General features: G+C 39.5%; 1 protein-coding gene across 1 annotated transcript; it reads right to left on the bottom strand.

Annotated features, from left to right (window-relative positions):
- Window positions 1-71: 71 nt before the first annotated feature.
- LOC108369358 (ess-2 splicing factor homolog) lies at window positions 72-2,421 on the bottom strand. The gene is made up of 3 exons (XM_017624451.1): window positions 2,004-2,421; window positions 1,571-1,935; window positions 72-1,482 (listed from the first exon to the last, which is right to left on the bottom strand). The coding sequence occupies exons 1-3, from the start codon at window positions 2,311-2,313 to the stop codon at window positions 640-642; spliced, it is 1,518 nt and encodes a 505-aa protein (XP_017479940.1). The 5' UTR covers window positions 2,314-2,421; the 3' UTR covers window positions 72-639.
- Between the last annotated feature and the right edge of the window lie 11,650 nt (window positions 2,422-14,071).

Raw genomic sequence — 14,071 nt, forward strand, 5'->3', positions numbered from 1 at the left:
AGAAAACTTATAATATTACTATTATGATACTTTGCAAACCCCCTAAATATATTATAAACCGTTAAGAAGTTTACGACACACAACAATACCACGCTAAAGACACCCTTGTGAATTCCGCAACTGATATTGAACTTGATACCAATATATTATTATTAACAATTTGCTTTTGTACAGATACATAATATGTACTACTGTATTTGCGAATGTTTTTTTTTTTAATTTTATATGGATACTTTTTATTGCGCTACAAATTAATTTGTTGTTATAACTACATATTAGCAAAACTATTGCTACATACTTTTTAGTTGGTTATAATTTTACCAACAACCATCAATATGCCAATGCATATACTCACATCTTTGTGCGATTGTGTAAAAATTTGGCTGCTTCCATAAGCGCTAGTAACTAAACAAAGGGTGCATTCCAAAACGTCAAAATACAAAGCATCAGTTTCTTTTTTTCCAACCCGCACTAGAAGAAAAAGTCTAACCTGCGCAACCTAGTTGAAAACGTGGTTGCCCACATTTTGGCATTACAATCTACTGAAATTTTGAAATAAAAGAAACTGATACTTTGTATTTTGACGTTTCGGAATGCACCCAAACTCACTTCTCTTAATCTACCAAAATATCTCTCCATTTAAAAGAAATCCGATGCTCGCAATCGTTTCGTAGGAATTTTCAATAGATCATCAGTGAGTGTGGACTTTCCGCTACTGATCTGTTTTGGTGTGTTCGGTGCTGAGGTGCTTGTGCTTGCACTACCCGCTGGCGTTTTGCGGGAATTCATAGCTTTCGATGTTGGTTTGGCCCTCCGCATTACTGCTCCAGGTGTCCGCTGCGGCGTGGGCATAATTGGTGTTGTGCCTATGCCTAATTTAGAGGTTGCTAAACGTCTTGCCGCCGGTGACATTGAAGCCAAGCGTTCCATGTTCGAACGTATGAAAGGCGAGTTGATATTCTTACGTGCTGTGTCAGCCGCCCTTTGCTTCTGTGCACGCATCTTTTCACCCACTTTTTCTGCCAACGCGATCGCAATGTTTTCACGTCGCGAATTTTCGGTGATGGTGAAAGCTGGTCCTACATTAGGACGTACTGGCGTATCAGAACCATCGAGTCGAAAGGGTGTACCTTCGATTTCTCCCCATGTCATGAGCGGTGAAAACGCTTCCCCTGGTCGTGGTGATGGCGTCTTCACTAAATTAAACCCACGAATCTGCGGCCCCTCGCCTTCCTCACCTAGCGTTATGGCATTACCATCTAGTCCAATTTTATTAATTAGCGCCTGAGATTGGTTTTTAGCTAACTCATTGTTTGATTTAGGAGTAGCAGGCTCAACAAAAGGATTACTGCTAAGTCGTGTGGCACTGTGCTGTATTATTTCCCGCTGCTTGGCAGCTTCCACACGTTCCTTTTCAGTAAGTTCTACACCATCAGGTATATACATAATAGAGTTTTTGTTTGTGTAGCTCCATGTTTCAATCTGTAAAAAAAAAACAGATTTAGTACCCTTTAAGTGCTAAATATGAATACACAGTCAAAGGGATTTAATAGTATTTGTTTTAAAAAACCTTTCGCAATGGATCTGGTTCCTCAAACTGCTTTTGAATGGATGGTAGCGTTAACGCCCGCGCCAACTTATCAGCCGACAGTTTTTCTTCATTATACAGTACAGCAAATTTTTGTCGTAGTTTTTCATCGGCAGTATCGATAATTTCTTGAAAACTATGGTTATCTTCGCTTGTGTAATGCTGCAGAAAAGAATCCAATGAATGCTTATCCGCTACAGACTTTGGTTCCGTTCCAGTTTTTGACGCTTTCGAGCAGCTGGATATAGCTGACTTCGGTGTATCCGAGGCAGCACCACTGCCCTCAAGACGCGGTGTCATAATACCAGTTGCACTTGCTGGTGTCTCAAATGTGGCCGGCGACATGGCTGTGGATAAAAATGTTAATTAATATGTACATATGCATACTTTAATTAGCGTTTATTCTTATACTTACAGCCTCGATCGGTGGGCCTGCGCCCACTATACTTGGCACGTATGGCCTCCATTTGTGCGTAATCTTTGCGGTCCATCGCATCGAGGTAGTCATTTTGTGCACGCAATTTATCCAAGTGTGGAAAGAAGTCACGTTGTATAATTTTGGAAAGCTCATCAATGTACATTTCCTCTGTTAGTATCTTCTGTTTGGTTTTCTTGCGCACTGCCCCAGCGGTAGGCACTTTAAAGTCTTGCAGTGTGCTGTCACGTTCCTTCAGTTTCACAAGTGCTTGACTCCCAGGCGTTTTTGGGGTAGGTGGTTCACTCATTATGGCGTTTGCCTTATAATATGGCTTAGGCTAACAAGAAATTGAAAATTGAAGATTTTATATACAATAAAGGCTTTGTATACGATTAAACTAATTTCGCACTAACTAGCGGCCAGCTGATTTTGACGTTTCAAGTGCTGCCAAGTGTTCGTATACACGGAACGGAACGGAAGCTGTTGTGGATGGTATTTAGCACACATCCTAAATTTTTGGCGGGAATTGCTCTTGTATTCCTATTTTCGTGTCGTAAAAATATTTAAAGTGAAAATATTATTGCAAAATAAGACTTCGTTAATTTTTGCCGGTTATTTGTTTGCCGCCGCGTCGCATTAATAATTTCAGAAATGGCTCAATTTGTGGGTAAGTCTTCTTCACCATTAACTTTGTTACATACGTGTGCTTTAACATTTCATTAGTTTAAATCGTGCATTAGGAACTTAATAACATTTTTGGTAGCTTTTAAATAGCTGTAATTGCATAGAGTTTCTTCCTTTTTGTTATTTTTTTGCAATGATAAGCGAGCACCTTTGTCAATGTCAAGTCGTTGCCTGATCTCGACATTGTTGTTTAAGCATCACCTATAATGGGTATTATAAGGTATCACATTTTCATCTTCCGACTAGACAGGACGTATATAGTGGGTAAAGGCTGACGACAGAAAGGAATACCAATAAATAATTCGTCTCAAAGGAGTCTTTTAACCATTTGTGCGGGTTTGTTATATTCCGCCGTTGTTTGGTGGGAAGAGGTATACATATGTATGTATGTAGGTAACGCTCGCATCTTTTTTCCGACGAAAAACATAAAAATAATTTTTTACAGTACAGTGTTTTTAAAACAGTTTTCTGATAAAATAAAGAAATTCCTTTGTACGACAATTTGTAAAAAATCAACAGGAATTCCTAGCTTATTGAAACTTGCCCATTATTAGTTGCGCTCCAGATGCTTCACGATTTGCAGGTTTGCAGGAACAGCTGTTTTCGCCATTTTTATACCTTATGCAAGGTGACCACCTGGAACAGCTCGCTGTAAAAACCTGCAAATCGTGAAGCATCTGGAACGCAACTATTACTAGAATTTAATGGGCTAGAAAACTGCATACTTTGAACTTTTCTAAAAATGAATACAAAGTTTGTTGTAAGATTTTTAAATTTCTCTACAAAGTTTAAAATGTGGATTTATATCTCTGAATTTACATACATATGTATATATATAATTAACAGAACTTTAATAAAAAATTAATAAACATTAAACAAGCGAAAGAAAAATAGTCGAAGCTGACCAAAATGTCGTGCCATGTCGTGTCGTGTCTTTTCATATGAAAGTATATACAGTGGGGAGCAAAAATGTCAATTTTTTTTTTTTTAATACATTCACTGATGTTTGATTGAAGCATTTTCTATGCTATTCCTAAAACAGTTTAAATCAAAGTTTTAAACCAAAGAAATTTTTTTTTTTCATTATATTTTTTTTAACTCTTTGATATGAATTTGTAAAATTTAACAAACTGCTGGTTTCAAGACTAAAAAATGCTTTGATTCAAGATTTTTTTGCTGATAGTCTTTTTCAGTTTTTCGATATAAATAGATATATGTATGTATGTATGTACATATTTTATGGAATAAAATGCGCAAGATTATTTTCAAACATACATTTAATCTGCGCAAATTTTCATAATATACATATGTACGTATGTATTTATATTTTTTACATATGAAAACAGTAAGCGCGATTTTTAGTCTTAAAACTTGCACTCAGAAGTATTTTGCAAATTCATATCAAAAATTTGAAAATTTAATGAAAATTTTAAGTTTTTCAAAATTTTTCTTTTGTTTAAAACTTTGATCAAAGCTGTTTTAGCTATAGCATGGACAATATTTTAATCAAAAATCAAAGAAAAGGTTTAATATGAAAAACATGTTAACATTTAAAATAATAGCCATTTTGACATTTTTGCTCCCCACTGTAAATGCATTTTTATAACGCGTTTCCACGAACAATTCGCTAATATCATGTTTTACGGGAGTCTTATCCGGACACACAATAAAAATGCCGGCTTAATTAGCGGGTACGCACGTGGAACCGGCGCACAATGGTCCAAAACTAGAATTGCTATTCAAAATAGTCCGGAGCATGTTGAGCCTGATTTTAGAAGTTTTATTTTATTACATGAAATTTTTTAGCGAAAAGTGCAGAAAAAGTAGCAATTTTGAAGAAAATCGACTATCGTGTTCCTGGTAATGAATGTTAGATATTAAAGACTATTTGAAAACAACTAGGATTTCCACAAAACATTTTATGTATGTATGTATTTGGAATAAAATTCCTAGCACCGTCATAAAAAAAAAATATTAAAAACCAACGCGAATTCTTAGCCAGTCGAAACTTCTTCTCATATATAAAATTTAATGACGTATAAAATTGCATACCTAAAGTTAAAAAAAAAAAAAATAATAATTTTTGGTGGCAATTTTTTTATAACATTTCAAACTTTGCTTGTGATTTTTTTCATTTCATTGTTTTGAACTAGTCTTTACTATGTAACATTTATTAACAGGATGATAGATTACCTACTCTCCTTGTACCTAGCGCTAAAAACTTAATAAACAAATAGGCTTCTACATATTAAAAAAATATATATGTATATATATATATCAAATCGGTTTGAAAAATGAAGGTTTTGGACGGTTTTGAACAGTAAATTCCAGTTTTGGACCAGTGTGCGACGACGTTTTACTCACAACCGTAAGGGCGCCGCGAGTTCGCTTACTATGTTACTTTCTTGTTGTTGTTGCAGCGGCTACACAAATCGTTGTCGTCAAACTCAACTAACAGAAAACCCAGGTAGCGTGCAGTTTCTATGGGGTTGGTCCATAGGGACAGAGGCGTTAGCTGAGTGAGGTTAAGTTGGCATGTGAAGAGATTTCTCGAGTCGTAGAGTGTGTCTCCGCATGCCGTCCACTCGTTGGGCACATCTGCATCTAATCTGTTCAGGTACGAGTTTAGGCAATAAAGCAGACGAAGATCTCTCTCATCCACGTCGGGTGGTTGTGTTTCCAAAACGGCATTCACGGGTCTAGAGTCAGTGTAGGTCGGTACTGATACCCTATGAATACCGTCTATGGCCTGTCGGGTCCGGAGGTTGCTTTATGAATCTGTGGACTTCGTCCGTCAGTTCGTATAGATGCCTTCCGACGTGCCTTGGGGAGGGCTCCGGCGCAAGCAAGTGTCTGTTCGGGTGCCTACGTCGGTGACACCCTACTAGGAATTGCTTACAGAGCTTATGTTATGCTCTCTAACGGGGAAAGTTCGGAGAGGTAACCGTTTACGTTCGAGCACAAATCATCAATTCCATTCCCAGACGCCATTCTCAAGCAGTCGTCAGCATAAGAGATAATCGAGACACCCTGTGGAGGCTGAGGGAGCTTTGAAATGTAATAGGTTGGCAGTAGCAGGGAAAGGACACCACCGCGTGGGACCCCTGTGTAATTTTTCTTGGCTTGCTTGCTTTGTCTCTAAAAGTAATTGACGAGGGTCGACCACACAGATAATTCGCCGGGAGAGAGGAAGCCTCAATGTCTTCTAGTACGTGGAGTGACTGACGGTGTTAAACGCTTTTGACAAATCCAACGCTACTAGGACTGTTCTCTCAAAGAGGCGGTTTCGGTTTAGGCCACGTGTATCTGAGTGTTTATGGCGTTAAGTGCTGTTGTTGTGCTGTGCACTTTACGGAACCCATGCTGATGCCTCGCTGGGGACAGGTGGCTCGTGTAGTGTGGGAGTAGTAAGGCCTTTAGTGTCTTCGATACCGGAGAAAGGAGGGTTATTGGACGACAGAACTCTCCCTTGTTGGCCCATTTTCCATATTCCGTCGAATCCCATGGCTTTGGAGGCTTTTGCCTTCTCGATGGCTACCTGAAAATCGCCGCTGGTGAAAGCAAGATGTGCAGCCTTCTGATGACGACGTATCGCTTTGTCCACCCAAGGATGCAGTGTGAACTGTCGGCTAAAATAGCTCTCGCATCGCTCCGGCTCCGGCGTGGTCGCCGAAAGAGATTTTGACTCTGTCATCACGCTTCATCGGGCTGGACAGTGACTACACGGTTGACCAAAGCTTACTCACACCAGAGGTGAAGTTGCAAGTCTTCAGGTTGTCTTTCCACTTTTCCCGCTTATGTACGTTTACAAGTTCCCGAATCGCCGTATTAAGATCCCTAATGCGGGGATTGCCGGGGTCAGCCTGACGAAGGTTGTCACGCTCATCAGCTAGGACAGCCGCTTCGGCGGGAAAATTCGAACGAGGGTCCGAAATACATCAGGCTGGGATGACAGTATTGAATTGCTGTGCAACTTGTCTCTTGGACCGCAGCTATTAATATTCCATGCCGACCCACAAATACGGTTATCTCCTAGATCTTACTATGTCCCGCTATGGAATATCCTGGTCGGACCCACCGAGCAGATTGCTGCAGGAACAACTCCTGGTTGTGGGCGGCGGCGTGTGGGTGGTAGTGCGGTTATGTCTGTGGTGTGGTCTATTGTGTTGTGTTGTGGTACGGTCGTGTTTGTGTTGAGATGCTCAGGCGGACTCGCCGGGGAAGCAGCTCTGTTTGAACAGCAAGGAGCCACGTATGACATGGTCCATTGCCGATGAGTCCTTAGGCCTGAGAAGGCTCGGAGGTGACTTCACCCGTTACAGGTATTACACCTGACTGAGGTGGAGTTTGGATGCAGTCGCGTCTGGCACACGCAGCAGGTGTAGGTTTCTGGCTAAGGGTTTGACTAGATATCAGCGCTGAGCAGAAGAGTGCGGAGCGGATGTAGTCTAATGGGGTTAGATCGCCGACACAACAGCCTTTGGTCGGGTAAGGTCTTATCGAGCGCTAAAGCCCACCGTGAATGAAGTTATAGGGGCACTTGGGATTTACAATCGACTTCAGTTGGAGCAGAATATAAATTACATAATGGCATGCTTTATTGGCCGCGGCCAAAATCACTTGGGGGGTTATGGATCCAAACAAACAGAAATGAGAAAACCAGCTGCAACGCAAAAGTATAATTTCTTGATTGGGCATTGCAATTTTTCAACATGGCACCAAACGAAGTTCAATCTAATTTATGTACTGGCTCGATTTTATGAATTTTCAACCCACTGACAAGTATATGTATGGCATATTATTTATTGACTTATTTAGTTGGATATGCAGACGCTGTGTTTTGGACATATAACTTTCAATGCCTCAATATCTAAAACATTTTGTCAACTTTTGACACAGCAACACAGAAACTACATATTTCATTCGTACGCTGCAACAGGAAGGAAAAATCTTGTGAGTTCCGCCGGCAGAAAAGTGCCAAGAAACAGCATTCGAGTATTCGAGTGAACAAACGAAACACAAATCTGTTAACAGTTGGCAATAATATTCTCATAATTTCTGCTGTTTCTTTTACTATGCGTACTCTTATGCTTAGATGCATTGACTATATTTGCCTTTTCGGTTTCATTGCTATTTTGGTGTCAAGCGACACCATAAATGTACTGCGTCTTTTGGTAGAAACTTATAGAGAAATGGATAAAACACTCAAAGGGGAAATGGGAGTGTATGTGTGCGCTTGGAGTTATGCTGCTTTTATGGCTTTCATGTGGCTTCGAATGGAAAACAAGAAAAAACATTTCCATTCACGTCATCGATGACATTAATTTACGAACATTTCATCACTTTCATTGCTGCAACAAAGAGACAGGATCGCGCCAATGAAGGTGCCCCATACATATGAACATATGTATGTATGTGGATATGCAGTGCGCGGAAAATATGGAAGGGCGCAGCATATTCGGTATGATTTCAGCTGTGTTCGTATGACACATAGAAGCGAAACTGCAATTGATGGAGCCACCAGCAGCAGCAGCCAAAGTGCCACCAATTTTAATTGCTTTTAACTTCCTATCACAGAAGTGTACACAAGTACATACATAGAACTATATTGGAAGTGGTTATAAATTTTGGATGCCATCTCTGCTGCTCGCTTGAATTTGAATTACGCGCTCAATTTCCGATGAATCAGGACGCAGCGATGCCGCCAACCAACCGCCAAACGACCAGTGCTTGCCACCACAGTCAATCGAAAGCAGTTGGTGCCTCTCTGGTTGTGGTTTTGTAATGGCACATGCCATTGTGCGTAGCGCGCGCTAATTGATGAGCCCAAGTAAATGAACGGTGGCCGCAATTAGTTTCGCATTCTTTGACTCTGTGGTAGCACGCCACAAGTAGATACGACTACATTGATAAATTGTTAAAACAATCCACAAAAATATACAATTTCTTTACATATATTATAGTATACTTGCGCTTTTTGTGTGTGTGTGTGTGCGCGCACTGAATAAATGTTGCTGAAATTGTTAGCCGCAGCGACCCAGCAACACTGTATAAAAACACGCACGCACATGCATATCATCACACTGTTTAGACTTAAAATGTGTCCATTTTTCGCTATAAAAATGCATAAATTTCGTAATTTGCTGTTCACGCCTCGTAAAAAATGCCATTTAACTTTGTTGTAAGTAGTTGTGACAGCAGCAACAACATTTGCTAAAGGGGTTGCCGCTAAGGGGAGCTAAGAATTCAAGCAAATTTATGTTTAAAAAATACGCGCATACATGCAAATTGTACACACCCACATAGCTTAAGCGAAATTGAAAAAAGTAGTATTTTAGTTGCAAAAGTGTTTTAAAACTTGCGATTGCATTCGACAGCTTTGCCAAGCTCTTAGAATCTGTCAGCACTTGGCAGTAGATTACTGAGGAAGGTGAGCAAATGTGGTATTTTTTGTCTCTTCTTTGTCTTTTTCTTCTGCTGTATTTCTTGTATAATTAGGCCAAGCAAGAGAATACTATAATTTCCCCAACAACTGCTGCTAAAGGACAGTCTTTAAATCGGAAATCAAATCCACCAGATGTGTCACAGTCACAGAAGATGGTGAAGGACTCTCTATAAATGCCGTTTATAGCTTGTTTGTACGCCATCTGCTGCATTGGTTGTTTTACATAGGTCTGAAGCGCATCCTTGTACTCGAAAAGATACCTGCATGGAGGGCACTTTCGTAAAGAGGAACGCTGTTGATTTCGTCGGGGAGAGAATTAGGCTACGAGCAGTAAAAAAGCGAGTAATTTCAGAGAGGTAGCCGTTTATTTCCGAACACCAATACCGAACAGTAGTCAGCGTATGACATCAGGAAATCTTCCTCGGGTAGCTGGGGAAGCTTTTCGTGATGTAGAAGTTAAAAAATATTGGGAATAGGACACCACCATGTGGTACCCTTTAATACTCCTTGATTTAGAAATTTGATCTCGAAAGGCTACTGACAACTGCCGACCACTCATATAATTCGCCAATCACAGTTTCGAGTCCCTGTGGGATAGAGGAAGCCTCAATGTCTTCTGATAGCGTGGAATGGCAGACTGTTCGGCTCCAACCGGACAATTCCTAGTTAGAGCCGCTACCAGCCTAACAAGTCCCTTTATGTTTGTATACGTTTTTATCTGTATACATATTAACTAGTTCCGATTGAGCATTAGATTCGGTGATTGATTGAGGCAAATATGCCTCATTACCAGGGACCCAAAGTAAAGCTTAGAATTTGTTATAGAAGGCTTCAGAGCCATAATGACCGCCCGACTAGAAAATGGACATTACTCCGCCTTGACAGTGGCGTAAACCACTACGCTGTAAGTGTCGACTGCCCTTAGCAATAGCAGATACTTCTGCCTGAAAGTTAGGCAGAAGAAACGCCTGGTCCAACTGTGCGATCAATTTTGCTGCTACCGGTATAGCAAAAGTTCAAGTTGACTAACTGAGACTTATCAGATTAGAATAATAAAAGCAGTCAAGGGATGACCTTTTGTGACTGCTATTAGAAAAGTATTGCATAGCCTTGGGTAAAGAAATGCAAAATAAATATTTGAAGTGAAAAAATAGAAATATTGTTGACTTGCGAATTTAATTCACCAAGAATATATATATATAAATAGCATAAAGTACTTCAGGCACGGTCTCCACATTGCAGTTACAACCGAGCACTTAAAAACCAGCAAATGATTTCCGAACCAGTGTAGGCGTGTCTAACACATTCACTTGCGCAGACGTCCATTGACATAACCGTAACAAGGTATCAAACAATTGATTCTACAACCTAACGATACTTTGTGTTTACATTGTCAGACAATGTTCTCGTGCCTGCGGCTCATAGTACTCGTATTCCTTGCATACGCGTACTGAACCATAAAACCACGCATGGTCTCCTCCCATCCATGTAAATATATGTACATACATACATACATATGTATTAAAAAGCAACGTCTGCTGGAGCGGTAAAACAGGCATGTTGTCGCGCTGCTTCAAAAGGGGTGCCACGCTCGACTCGAAAGACATCAAAGATCACACAGCCACTTGAACTTGAAATGAAAACAGAATCAGTTTTTTTTTTGTTGTGATTTAGATGCAGCCTGTCAAAAAGAAAATTCGATGATCGAGGAAAATTAATAGACACTGTTGCAGTGCTTGATTGAAAAGTTTTTGGATGTTTTAAGGAGGGGGAGGGGGTTAAACAACCATACTATGTACATACATAAGTAAATACAACAAGGTGTTCCAGTTTGCCAGGACTGCGATGTTATTCACCACAGGCCTGCAAAGTTTTTGAATCAAAGATCGAAGCAATTGTATCCGCAGCATTTTGATGTCCTAAAAATTAATCTGTTTTCGAAATTGCTCCATCAGACCAAAATTTTTAGATAATTTTATCTTAAAACTGGCAATTCCATTTTGTAGAATGCACCTTTGGCTGTCGTTTATGTATACAAATATTTGACTCTAGTTAAGCAATTATTTTTCTTTGAGATATGACGCTGTAATTATATCACTTTCATAAATAAAACGACTATCATATCTCATATCTATCATGTCTCAAGCCAATTCGATAGGGGTTCGATTTTTAGTCACTCTTCAGGGTCGTAACCAAAGGGGCATCCTAGGAAGCGAAACAGACAGTTTTAAGATCAAAATACCTCAAAATCCTGACGTGATGGAGCAATTTTGTAAACGGAGGACCTCAAAGTGCTTGGGATACACTTGTTCCGATCTTTTAAAGAAAAATTATTTTTTGTTTTTGTTATCAGTAGATATGTATTATATTGACCCTATTGTTTTCGTTCTTAGTAGTGGCACTGTTATCACCGTCTTTATCGCAATCGTTTAATCATCATTATCGCAAGCCCTTTTCACTCGTCTATTACTAAGCCTCTGCCCTAAGATGGGGTGTACGAATGCTGTTTTTCAAAAAAAAACCTGGCATAAGTGTGGACGTCCATCAACAAATACGAAAGAGTACAGTAACAACTACAACAACTTATCACAATGATTTCAAATTCAATGAAGTTTGAAATTAGCTATTCCAAATGACATTGGCGCACCACAAGAACAAATTCACACACTTACTTATGTGCATGCATACCTACATACATACATACATGACAACCCAAACTCCTTCACCCAAATTAAAATTAAAAAAACGGTTCAGCGCTGAATGTCACTAGAAGCAATGTGACACCTATGTACACTGACTGGCATCCCATCTTCCAGAAGGACATTTTAAGGCAAAGCCAAGCGCATAGCCGATAAGATTTACTGCTTACAAGTTCAATTAATTTGGAATAGATAAACGCTACACAATTTGGTGAGCGACCTACCGCACGCTTGGTTTGTACAGTGGCAGTGGAGCGGCGGCGGCGGCGGCGGCGGTGACGTTGACGTTAGTGTTTTGGTGGCGCGATCGGTTTTTAGATGACATTCACAGGATTTCGCATTCGAGATTCGAGCGACAAACCCAACACCGTATACAGCCTATGTATATACGGAACGTGTGCGTAACTCAAGTGGTTCAAGTGATCTGTGGCACTTGAAAGATGCTGCACGGAATATCTGGCGAGTTGAACGAAAAAGTCGATTTTGTGATTTTAGTTTCAATTTATTTCATTGCCTTTTCTTCATTTTTGTTTTGGCATTTTTCGAATATGATACCAAAGCGTTATTTGTGTGACAAATGAGACGAGGTAAAACAAACAAATCTGTTTACACTCGAATTGCGATTTATGGTCATTTCCAGTGCGCCATTCAGCCATTTGTCTGTCTGTTTAGCCGACTTGCTGTTGGGTTTTTGCTTTGAGTTAGTGTTGCATTTTACTTTGACATTTATTTTGTTTGTTTTAAGAGTTTGAAAAATCTCAACGGATATTTGTTTTTGCCGACAAACGCACACAAACAGTAGGAAGTCGGGGCAATAAATAATTTTCAATTTTGATTTTAGCAGATTTAAAAAAAACAAATGAGTTTTCCTCAAGTTGTTTTTTTCAGTGATTGCGATTGCCTGGGGCAGTCGGAAAAAATAATTTAGCTATAAAAAATAATAAATGATAAAAGTTTAAAACTTGAACCTTATGTATATCATTATTTCAAAATGCATAAATTATATTTCTTTGAGTCCCTTGTAAATCTTTGCTGACACCTTCACACATCCCCTTTGTTCTTTTTTTGTAGGCGTCTCAAAATTGCCGTTACTAATGATTTTAGCTGTCATTTTTTGAACGTCACGCCAACAGAAAGTTGAAGCTGTGTACGAAATCGAATTTCTTGCTTAGTCAATCATTAAAAAATTTAAATAGTACATACATACCTACATATGCACATACCTTGAAATGCATACATACAGATGCGTGCAACTAATTAGCAACGAAATTCAAAAAGTCAAACATTGGAGGGATCTTGCTTTATCTAACCACAATTTTATTTTTCTTTTATCGAGGATTAAAGTTTCCTCTTGGGAAAACCCTGCCCCTACATATTTCTTCTTCATCTTCTTGTTTGGAGTTCAAATCCAAATCCTTTCCCACTTGGTCTTTTCATCGCAGAGAAAGGCTTCTCTTGTTCTACTACCACCAGCGGCATCCGCGTTGAATACTTTCAGAGCTGGTACGTTTGTGTCCATTGGCCAAGCTAGCGAAGCCACTATATTCAATCCTCTTTTCTCAATTGCCTACTCAGCCAAAGTAGCACTTGTTGGCAAGAGTGATTTACCCCTTTCGATTTCAAGGCTTACGGGAGCAGCGCCATAAGTGTGCTTATAGATGAGTTCTTTGGACGCCTCGACCTTCTCTGACGTCACGTCGTGGACGCAAATGACCGACATGTTGAAGAATATCGATTTGACTCTCAAATCAAAGTCCTTTAATGGTTTGCCGAGGTCGTTAACAAACGAAGAGGATCTTATTCGCCGCAGTCTTTCTCTTTTCATTGGAGTTCGTTTTTCCCAGACGGGTGGCGAACTCAGCGCACAACCAGAAATTGTTTCTTATAATCAAATGTAAAAAATTCCATTCTAAGTTAGTTAGCAGAATTTATTGTAAATGCGTCTTTTTCTACTCTCATTTATCATTTGATGTTAGAAAATTTAAATGAAAGCAATGTTATATGTAGCCCCTTTATTAATGCCGTGTATTGGGTATACAACTTTTTTTTGTTAAATTTTCCATATCAAACCACGCCTACGTAGACCACATGCCATTGTAGAGTCGCTTCTCACGTACCTGTATGTATGTACTTGGCACTTATGTATTTCCCTTTTTTATAAGGAACCATTTAATTTTTTTTTTCTACATACATGTTTGTTTATGTTTCGCATTTTCTGTGCGTCTGTCTAATACAAC

The sequence above is a fragment of the Rhagoletis zephyria genome, unplaced genomic scaffold (assembly GCF_001687245.7).
Source record: "Rhagoletis zephyria isolate East Lansing unplaced genomic scaffold, Rhagoletis_zephyria_1.1 Rzeph_scaffold_03626, whole genome shotgun sequence".
In the NCBI taxonomy this organism is placed as follows: domain Eukaryota; kingdom Metazoa; phylum Arthropoda; class Insecta; order Diptera; family Tephritidae; genus Rhagoletis; species Rhagoletis zephyria.

Bases quoted from the DNA above. Each gene is read 5' to 3' on its own strand.
- LOC108369358 (XM_017624451.1), bottom strand. From the start codon at position 2,313: ATGAGTGAACCACCTACCCCAAAAACGCCTGGGAGTCAAGCACTTGTG. The intron at 1,936-2,003 runs GTAAGTATAAGA...TTTTATCCACAG, and splicing joins CAGGCCCACCGATCGAGGCT to CCATGTCGCCGGCCACATTT. The intron at 1,483-1,570 runs GTTTTTTAAAAC...TTTTTTTTACAG, and splicing joins AACCAGATCCATTGCGAAAG to ATTGAAACATGGAGCTACAC.